Source organism: Myotis brandtii, unplaced genomic scaffold (assembly GCF_000412655.1).
Source record: "Myotis brandtii unplaced genomic scaffold, ASM41265v1 scaffold954, whole genome shotgun sequence".
NCBI lineage: Eukaryota > Metazoa > Chordata > Mammalia > Chiroptera > Vespertilionidae > Myotis > Myotis brandtii.
The window spans coordinates 514,225-525,094 of NW_005371937.1; the positions used below are offsets into that span (position 1 = coordinate 514,225).

A 10,870-nucleotide genomic window follows, 5' to 3' on the forward strand; every position below is an offset into this window, starting at 1 on the left:
CCCCACACACACACACAGGTGCTGCCCGGCTCACTCACCTCCAGTAAACCAGCACAGCGATGAGAAGGATGAGGCACACGAAGGTCAAGGCTGACACCACTATCAGGGGGATGATCCACTCCATCCTCCCCGGGGAAGGGCGGCTTATCATCCCAGAGGTGTTCTTTTCTGCTGCAAAGAGAAGACCATGCCAGTTAGAGGACAGAGCCGGCAGGGAGGGGCGCCAGGGTGGCCGAGTTCTGCTCCGGTGTGGGTGCCCACGCAGACCTGGGCTCCCGCGCTGACTGCCCGGTGACCGGAGGGGCACCTGCAGCCCACACATGTCCTACCGAGTCCAACCCAAACCCGGCCTTTCCTGCAGGCGGCACCTGCACCACCAGTGGGGTGGGTTTGCAGGCAGAGTTCAAGGTGGTTGTAAGGAGAGCTGCGGAGACAGGCACCCCACCTCGCTGCAAGGATGTCGCTGAGCCAGAGCGGCCTGGACACTGAGGAGACGTGGAGCCTGAGGCAGCAGCACCCGCACCCCTGGAGAGGCCGGCGCCTCTGGGCTCGCTGGCGCAGGGCAGGAGAAATGGCAGGATGGCTTTGCTACATGAACCGGCTCTGAAGACAACGGTTATGAATATTGTCTGGGAGCTCAGCAGCCATCACCTTCCCCTAATAACAGCACCCCAATTCTGCGTGGGGAGCTGCCTCTCCCTAACAGTCATGGAGGGGCCCCCAGTGTCCCAGCCGAGGTGAGTGTGGCTGCAGCGAGGACAAGGGTGCTCCCGCCCTGGAACCTCAGCTGCTCGGTGTGCACAGCACCCAGCCCAGCAGGAGCCCCCGCCCCCCTCCCTGGGCAGCCCTCAGTCCTCAGCACCCAGAGCCCTGGAGTTCCTGTCTCTCCAGTGTTGTCTTTGATGGCATCACCCTCCTGAAAGCTCTAAGCTGCAGCGGTGGAGGACACCCTGCCCCACGATGCCCAGCAAGCCTGCCTGGGAGCAGCAGCCCGGGCAAGGGGTCCACAGGGGAGTCAAGCCTGCTCTTACCCGGCAGCGCCTGCCTGTCCCAGGCCCGGGAGCCTGGGGGTGGGGGAGGGGAGAGCCTGCTCTCGCGTGGCGTGGGCAGGTGCCTGGAAGCCTCCAGGGGGCCCGAATGGAGCGCAGGTGTGGTGCGGGGCTGGGGAGAGCACGGGTGAGCAGAGGCGAAGGTGGGAGGCGGGTGGTGAGAAAGCCAAGGTTAAGCAGGGGTCCTCAAACTACGGCCCGCGGGCCACATGTGGCCCGCCGAAAACATTTATCCGGCCTGCCGGGTGTTTTTGCCGCCGCTGTGTGCATAGGAATTTGTTCATAGTTTGTTTTTTTTAAACTATAGTCCGGCCCTCCAGCGGTCTGAGGGACAGTGAACTGGCCCCCTGTTTAAAAAGTTTGAGGACCCCTGGTTAACTGGGACCGCAGAGAAGCCGCCGGACAGATCCAAAGCCGGCTCAGGCTGCCGTGCGCTCGCCAGGACTCCTGGGCTGGGAAAGGAGGCCAGCCTCCGCCAGCGAGTCCCTCTCAGGATGGACTAGAGCAGTGGTTCTCCACCTTGGCTGCACATTAGAATCACCTGGTAATCTTGTTAAAATCCTGATTTCTGGGCCTCATCCTCTGGAAATTCTGTTTCTTTGTTACTAATGTTGTGGCCCCACCCCATAACAAAGAAACAGAATTTCCGGAGGATGAGGCCCAGAAATCAGGATTTTAAAAAGATTCCCAGGTGATTCAAATGTGCAGCCAAGGTTGAGAACCAGTGGACTAGAGGGAGGGCTAATCAGGCCGAGTTTCCAAGTGAGAGAAGGTGGGCCGAGCAGAGAGGGACAGTGGCCTTGGGAGCACACTTTTAAAGAGGCCAGGCTCCCGAGTAAGGGAGTGTGTCGCAGCCTCCACCGGTTCCTGGAGCGCCGCTGGTCTGGGTCCCCTCCACCGTCTCCTGCCGGGCCCTGTACGCAGGCAGCGCCTCTCGAAGCAGGCAGCACCCCATTTCTGCCCAGCTCAAGGGGAGGAGGCCGGGCAGGTGGGCACACCCGATTAAACCGCAGCAGAGCCCTCCACGTCCATACCTGCCTTCCCAGAGTGGCAGCCACTCCTCCGGACCCACAGCTGCACACGTTTTGTTGGACAGCTACAGGCACACCTCGGAGCCACTACGGGTTCGGGTCCAGACCCCAAACTAAGGGCGTATCACAACAAAGCGAGTCGCAAGCTTCCTGCTGGTGGAGAGTCTTGCCTTCAATTTGTAAAAAAACACAGTAACCCCGAGGAGCAATGAAGCGAATCCTGCCTGTATCTGCCAAGCCCTACTGTGTGCAGGGCATGGTGCTCGGGGCTGCGGAAGCACCAGGAAGACCAGGGTGGGGCGGGGGGAGGAGCACAAATCATTTAAAGGGGGAGAGGCAGACACAGGAGCGAGCAATTAGAATAAAGGGAAGGGGGAACAGCTGCTCTAGCCCAGGGGCTCTGGAGGGGGCTCCCTGACGTGAGGGTGAGACCTGGGCGTGAGCCAGGCCGAGGGCAGGAAGGACGGGGTCCAGACGGAGAACTAAAGGGGTGGGAGTATGAGAACGAGGAGAGGGGACCAGCTGCAGAGTCAGGCCACGTCAGCCAGGACTTTGCTGGCTGAATTGAGAACAGGGATTAGTCCCAGGGCAATGGAAGCGTCCATTCTCCCTCCACGTATCCCTCTCATAGCAAAGCTCTGGGGACGGGCCAGAGCAGTGATGGCGAACCTATGACACGTGTGTCAGAGGTGACACGCGAACTCATTTTTTTTGGTTGATTTTTCTTTGTTAAATGGCATTTAAATATATAAAATAAATATCAAAAATATAAGTCTTTGTTTTACGATGGTTGCAAATATCAAAAAAATTTCTATATGTGACACGGCACCAGAGTTAAGTTAGGGTTTTTCAAAATGCTGACATGCCAAGCTCAAAAGGTTCACCATCACTGGGCCAGAGACATCAGCTGCAGATGAGAAGAATTTGCGGGGCTCCAGCAGGGGGAGCCAGACAGGCAAGTCTCTCGAAGACCTGAGCTCCTGCGCAGGGAAAATAGGGCAGGAGGCCAACACTACAGGCCACGCGCCCAATGACCTCAGAGTCCACCTGGGAGGGCCTTGCGTCCCGGAGGGACCCCCAGTGTCACATCTCCTCCCACCTCCTTACACTACAGGGTAGACGATGGGCAGGGGGCAGAATGCAAACCCCACGTGCTACTCATCTTACCACTGAAAGGGGCTCTTGGCCCGAACAGCCCCTGCACACGGACCTCTCTGTGGGGCGCACATCTCTGTGGGTGCAGATGAAGGGCTGCTGGTGGGCCAGTGGGGCCGGGACTCAGAGAGAGAGAGAGAGAGAGAGAGAGAGCGAGCGAGAGACCCTTTGTCCGAACCATCTTCCAAGTGAGACCCCGAGGAAGGTGCGGCTAACCTCCCAGAGCACCTGCAGGGGTGAGGGAAGTGGCCACCCCGTGGGCAGACAGCTCTCCTTCCTCCAGGTTCCCTTTCAGAACCCAGTCAAGTGCTTCCACTCTGCCTTTTAAAAAAATTTAAAAAAAAGAAAAGAAAAACAGTTTTCAGTGGCATATGTCATCGCTGAATTAATGCTGTTTGCCTTTTCCTGGCTTGGCTCTCATCCCAGTACCAGCACATAAAAGCGGAGAGCACTGCACTGTGGATGCCGCGGGCGGAGGCGTCAGATGGACCCGACACGCTGCCCGCTGCCCGCAGGAAGGGCGCGCTCCCGAGGCAGGACAGCAACCCGTCGGCAGGACTAAAGGGGCTTGGCGCCCACGGCCCACTGACCGGGTGGAGGAAGCAAGATTCTTCTTTTCCAGAAAGATCCAGGGAGGGACAAGTCGCCCACGCATAACTCTCTAGCCTGGTTCCACCGCGGGCAACTTGACTGTATTTGTTCTGAGTGAAAACCACCCTCATCCGTGAATTAAGGCGGCTGCTTTTTACAACAACTGTGGTAAAAAACACATAAAAGTTCCCATTTTAACCCTTTCTAAGAGTCCAGCTTAGTAGTGTGGAGTATATTCACACCGTTGGGCAACCAGTCTCCAGAACCTGTTTTAATCTGCAAAACTGAAAGTCTGTCCCCATTATCTGCCCCCCCCCGCCCCGCCCTGCCCTGCAGCCACCACTCTACTTCCTGTCCCCGTGACTGACTGCTCTGGGCACCTGGGTAAGTGGAATCACATGTACTTGTCTCTTTGTGACAGGCTCATGTCACTTAGCGTCACTTCCTCAAGGCTCATCCACACGGAGCATGTGCTTTTTTAAGGCTGAATAATATTCATTAGAATCTAATGATTAGGTGTACGTCCCACACTGTGTCTATCCACTCATCTGTCCGTGGGCATCTGGGTTGCTTCTCCCCTTGGCTTCTGTACATATTGCCGCTAGGAACATGAGCACCAATGTCTCTTCAAGACCCCGCTTGCCGTTCTTTGGGCGGATACCCTGACGTTGGATCACAGGGTAGTTCTGGTTTTGATTTTTTGAGGAACCACCACTGTGTTTTCCATAGTGACTGCACCAGTCTACACTCCCACCCACAGTGCACAAGGGCTCCGACTTCTCCACATCCTCTCCAGCACTTGTCATTTTGTTTTGCTTTGTTTTGCGTTTTGATAGTAGCGCGGGGGGGAGGTGTGAGGTGAAAAGGCGGCTGCTTCTTTAAGGGGCCGTGGCATTTGTCGTTATTACTCTCAGGCCCTGACATTCTCTAAACCACTGTTGCAGAGACACGACTGTCAGTGACAAATCCACACACTCCCCTGCGAGGGGACCCTGGTTCTAGGTTCCCATCACCTGGGCGGGAGCAGGGCCCCATGTTTCCATCCCCGCCCTCCCTGGAGTTCTCGTGAACCCCACGCCTGACCATCCCCCGGAGCCACCTCATCACACTCAGACAATCAGCCGCAGTCTGTCATGTCTGCTTCAACAGGGTGTTGGAACACGAGGGCGTTCGGTAAATTCCAGGCTGGTCCTGAGTCAGCTGGCACTGCAGACACAGGTGCCCCGCCATCAGTCTGACAGCAGCTGCGTGCCTAACGCCGTAGCTCACCCTTTCAGCCTGCGCTCCTGACTGTGCGCTCCGAGACCCCGTGCTCTGCACCCGCCTGGGTTCCCACACAGTGAGACATACGATCTGCCCTCGGTTGATGAGCCCCCAGCAGGGTGGGAACTTCCAAGGACCCAGCTACTTTCTGGGAGGAAACTGAGCCACACTGGCCCCGAGTGGCCCCCAAAGCACTCCAAGCGGGCTCCTCCTCCCACTCCGGGAAGCATCTCCCACAAAGGGAGCCGGCCAACAGCACTAGCCCGGCTGCAACGGCTTCAGGCGGTGATCACGCAGGGGTTGCGGGGGTTTAAGTAAAGGAGGCTGTTTCCCCACCTGCAGTTCTCCAACGGAGGATCCTGATTCCTCCCCTATCTCCACGGACCTCACCACAACTTGTTTTTGTCCTTGCACGAACGACTCTTGTTTCCCTCACATCAACTTCTCCGAAAAGGAAACTTTCTGCTAATACTGTGAATCAGGCTCTCAACCACGGCCCAGCCGGCACTGCGGACGGATGAGGGAGTCTGCTGTGGGGACTGCCCTGCGCACTGTCGGGTGCAGCAGCCCCTCCCGTCAGGACCCCCCAAAACGTTCCCAGGTGTTGCCACATGTCCTGGGGGGGGGGGCGGGGGGGGTCATTTATGGTTGAGAGCCTCTGCCATAATGGAAAACTGCTATCTTTTTTTAAAGCACACACTCAACTATTCACTAAATAACGAACATTTCATCTGCAATCATCCCGTGCTGCCCACTAGGGGAATAAGCCTAAAGCACGGGGAAGGAGCACCCTGGGCCTCCCGACCCGGGACTCAGGGCCTGTTTGAGCCCTGTCTGCCACGGGCTGTGTCGTCCAGGGCACCTTCCTTAGCCTCGGGGCCTCAGTTTCCTCGCTGGCCCAATGGCAGCAACGCCAGCACAGCCCTTGCGGGGGCGCTGCAGGGTAACTGGCACAGCCCGGAATGAACGCTAACTGGGGGGTCATTGTGTCCATAATCAGAGGTTCTCAGCTGGGTTCCTCGGAGCTGGAGAGTGCCAGAGGTTCTCAGGCTTTGCCCAGCAGAGCGGAGGGGTGGCTGGGGCTCAGCATCCCCCACTCGGGCTGAGAGCAGCACAGCAGCCCCAGGCTCTGACCAGCCCTGCCCGGTCTTAACTCCTGAGCCAGACATCATCTCCCACGGACCAGGTGTGGCCTGGAGACTGTGTGCTGACCCCTGAACCGGACTGCTCCTTCAGCACTGGCTCAGGGCCGGCCCGGAGGAGCTTTCAGGAAGGGGGTGTTTAAACTGGGGTTCTGAGCAGGATTCAGTCTGGAAAAACGGTTTCCTTGATTCATGGAGGCCAGAAAGGAAACCCTGGCACTAAGTGCTGGGTGTGTAGACGGTGCCCACCCTGACATGCTTCTGCAGGGCATTCTGTTCTGCACCCCGCCCCAAGAACGTTTTCCCACATCTAGTGAATTCTGGGGGTGTCTCTACCACATTCAGGCTGTGGCTGTGGACAGAGGGACCATGTTGCATTTCCATGCAGCACACATCCCACTGAGGGCTTCACACTAAATAGATGCTGACAAAACGCGTGGTGAGAGGCAGAGTGCCTGCCTGCAGGCCTCCAATCCATCTGATCAGCTTCTAGGGCAGGTGCAACTATGGCAACCAACGCTACAGCAGAGGCCAAGCACCACAGTTCCTACCTGTTGGCACATATGAAGGGGAAAAAATAAGAAAGACAAAAATGAAATTGTTTTAAAAATGTGAATTCACTGAAAAATTGAGAGATGCTGCACAAAGACCTGGATTTCTGGCTCACTAGGCATTCTCACTGACTGCAACCAGCTGGAACTGAGTGAGGTGGCCTCTTTAGAAAGGACATGTGCTGTCTAGTTTGCCACAGTCCTCACCACTCCCTAATGTCTGGCACCTGGTTCTCTTCTCTCATGGATATCACCTGTCTGATTTCTGTAGGTGCCTATGTTTGTGCCATTTCATCAACAGAAAAATTCCTCCTCCTCTCTTTCCTTGTGAATTAGTATACTAAAGCTGCCACTCATAGGCCTTGAAAAGATGTTATCAAACATCAAGTGAATTTAAACAAGTCTCTTGGAGATGCTGGTAAAAACATAGTTTGTAACTTTACATGTTAACACTTTTCTTCACATAGTAAATACTGATCGCAATAGTTGTTTTTACTTAATGTGAAGAAAAAAATAAATGTGGAAGAGATTTTTTAAAATGTACATGCAAAGGTCTTTGAAGTAAGTCACAACTAAGATAAAAACGACAGTGAATTCATTTCAAAAATAAATACCAAGCTGGAGGAGGCAGACAGGGGAAAGGGAGGGACGGAGGGAAGCAAACTGAGGGGGATTTGTGGGTTTTACCCTCAACCTACATCCTTTCCTGACAAACAGGCACAGACATTGCAGCTTAAACGAGGAGCCGGTCAGCAACGGACGGCTTGCAGATCAAACCTGGCCCACCGTCTGTTTTTGTAAACAGTTTGGGTGGAACTGACCGCATCTGCTCAGTGTTGTTTGGTTACTTCTGGGCCCCACGGTGGCGTGGAGTAGATGCAACACAGACCGATGGCCCACAAACCTGACAATGTTACTGTCTGGCCCTTTGCAGAACAAGTTGGCTGGCCTCTGGCTTGCACAGTCACCACCCCCACCCTGAAACTTGAATGGCCTGGAATTCTAAAGCAGGATCGCTTTCCCCTCGGGAAGCAGCGAACCTTCCCACTGAAATGGAGGCGCTGAGGGAGGCGGTCTGATCTGCAGTGTTGGGGACGGAGCCGAGTTCTGGGATGTCATTTTCAATGTTGGGGACCAGTCTTCTCCTGCTCCTCAAGGTCCAGGATGCCCGTGAAACGCAGACCAGCTGGGGCCTCCTCCCTCCTCGTCACAGACAGGTGACTCCATTTATGGACACCTCCTTCTGCACTAACGGCTGTTAGGACAGAAGGACACTGAGCAAAGACTGGCCCGAGGGCCCTGAGTGGACAAGGCACAGAGCCTTCTGGGTGATCTGACCCCAAAAGCGAATCTGCCAAGACTGCAGACTCTCCGACTCCTGACGGTTGAAGCTGGGGACCCACACGCCCACACCTGGAGCGGGGACTCCCCCAGGCTGACGTCTGTTCCTTCACCACTCTCTCCGGGAGCTGGGATTGGAGTCCAGCTGCAATGACTCATTCCCTCACCTGCGAGACACCCCAGGGCCCACCCCACTGCAGCCTCTCACAGTGTGAACTCTCCCACTGCAGCCCTCAGCATCACCTGTCGCAGGATGTGGGCGAGCAGTGCGTACAAGGAGCCTCCGAGGCCACTGCTCTGCCAGCCCTCGGTGCAGAGCCTGAACCGCTCAAGCTCGAACATCAGTTCCAGGGCCACCACTTGTCTTCGGAGAACCACGCTGGCCAGCCACCAGCACCATCACCATCACCTCCGAACTGGGATTCCTGTGTCCACTCTTGCGTCCTCCCTCCCCCACCCCATAATCTCTATACCGAGGCTGAGTCATCTCCCCCAAAAGCTCATGGCTGACTGTCTTCTACTGAAATCCACCGCTGGTTTTCCATCTGTCAGCGTCCGGTCCTCAGCCTGGCTGACGAGCCCCTTCCCGCTCTGAGCCATCCCACACCCCCCTCCTGACTGGTGGCCAGATTGGCCACAGCTCCCCGACTGCTCCAAGTAGCCCCCGCTTTGGGGTCTCTGGAAGGTTCCTACATGGATCTCTGCATGACCAGCTCCTTCTCATCACTTGGGACTCTGCTCAAACGTCACTCCTTCACCACTCGAGGCTCCACGGTCGGAGTGCCCACTCTGGCACTGAGTTAAGCATTTGTTTCCTGGAATATTCCAGCGCCCCCGCTAGAACCTAAACCCCAGAAGAGCAGGGGCCCGTTTTGATCTGTGTTCTATTCCCAATGCCTAGTTCAGTGCCTGGCACACACTGGGTACTCCATAAATCTTCCAGTCTAAGAAATTCGACTTTTTCACAGCGATTCCTAGAGGGAATGTCACCGTTCCTGTAGGAATGGCTTCAAACAGCCTCACAGGTGGCCCGGTCTTCCCTGCGCTCAGTTCCGCGGAAGCTGCTCGGCACCTTCCCCTAAACCAGGACCCACTGCGCGGCAGCACCCACAGGAGCCCGCACTTCCAGAAAGGAGGCCAGCCCGGCTTTCGGGAGCACGCAATTCAAAACATGAAAATTTATTCTAAGTTGTATCTTAACATACGAGATCTCAGCTTTAGATGAATTTTAATGTTTACAAGTGCAAAAGCAAATAAATATTTACCAGTTGCTTTTTTTTTTTGCACTCTTATAACTCCCAAACAGCTTAGATGCAAAAAATTGTTGTTAAACATCTTGTAGTCTGGCAAAAGGAAGGACTTCTTATTAAGAAAACACCTCACAACAGTAACAACCCCTGATGCTCAAGGCTTCCTCGGAGACACCATGGGGGAGGGGGTTCATTAACATCTGAACATATGACAAAGCAAAACTGCCACCGGTCAGGGTGACAGATCACATCCTCACCGCAGAGGCCTGACCAGCCACGCCCGGGCCTCACCCCTGTAACCTGGGGCTCTGGGTGGAGAGCCCTGTTTCTTGGGGTGGGACCGCGGGCTATACCAGCTCTCCCGACGTGAGCCGCTCATCCGCTAGGTTCCATGCGAATCTCACTCTCCACGTCCTCTCCCACAGCACCCTCTTCCCTCTGTTCCCGTTTCACAACCTCCCCCCTCAGTGAGCTCGTTTTCTGCCTCCAGCCCAGCCGCCTTCCTTGCTTGCTCTCTGCCATCCCGCCTCCTGCTTCCCGGCGTGCACCCCAGTACCTGCCAGCACCGCTGTCCCCTCCGCACCATGAACTTCACGGGGCGGGGCCAGGCTCACCTGGTTAGCACCCAGCCCAGTGTCTGGCACCAAGCAGGCAGTCCGTCATCACAGGTTGAATAAGTGAATAAGGAATTACATCTTCATGGATAAATTTAATATTGATGCCATCTTTAGTCATGTACTTCATTGCGCAGTTGAAATCCTTAGAGTTACTTTGAGGAAAGTAGATTTTACCAGGAACAAAGATCAAGGCAAGACTTATTCCAGCAACAGTCAAGAAGCAGGTTACTCTTACTGGAATAAAACACAGACACACACACATCTTCCGTCCCTGGCACAGGCATTACGGGAGCGCTGGCACGTTCTGGATCGGCACACCTAACCCAATTATTTTTAAAGGGCAAGGCTCTTCACAGAGCACAGAGCCCGGATGAGGATGCCACCTACCTGGGTTAACAGTGATGAACTTGCTGTCCTCGGAAAAGCGGTCCCCTCGGGACATGGGCTTTTTAGATGGCAGTGCAGGACTCTTGCGATCACTCCCTTCGTAGGGCTCCTCTGTGACTGTGGGGGGCACTTGGGTGGAGGTGACCAACTCAGAGCCCAGGCGGGCACCCCTCGTGTCATCGGGCTGGTCCGTGGGGTCGGCAGTGTGGTCGAGCTGGGGCCCCGGTATAGTCTGATGCCCCCCGTCCTGGGCAGTTCTACCGGAAGACGAGGGCACGGGGGTGGGCTCGGCCTGGCTCCGGCCCTGGGCGGCGTGGGTCACCCCGCTCTTCTCCTTCTTCTCGGAGTCCTTCTCCCCCTCCTCCTCGTGCTCCCGCTCCCCGTCCTCACTCTCGCTCTTCTCATCCTTTGCCCCTTCCTCGGTGCCCTCGCCGTCCTTGCTCGGTGCGGCGTCGCCTTCCGGGGCCGGAGAAGCCACGGCCTCCCTGGTGGC

The 10,870-nt window shown here is 56.0% G+C and overlaps 1 protein-coding gene across 1 annotated transcript in view; it reads right to left on the bottom strand.

Moving 5' to 3' along the window:
- PTPRG (protein tyrosine phosphatase, receptor type, G) overlaps window positions 1–10,512 on the bottom strand; it is a 78,026-nt gene extending 67,514 nt beyond the window's left edge. Inside the window, exons 1-2 of the mRNA XM_014533216.1 lie at window positions 10,378–10,512; window positions 39–171 (exon numbers count right to left, since the gene is read on the bottom strand). Coding sequence (XP_014388702.1) covers window positions 39–171; window positions 10,378–10,432 — 188 coding nt within the window. The 5' untranslated portion in view covers window positions 10,433–10,512. The remainder of the gene's footprint in view (window positions 1–38; window positions 172–10,377) is intronic.
- Between the last annotated feature and the right edge of the window lie 358 nt (window positions 10,513–10,870).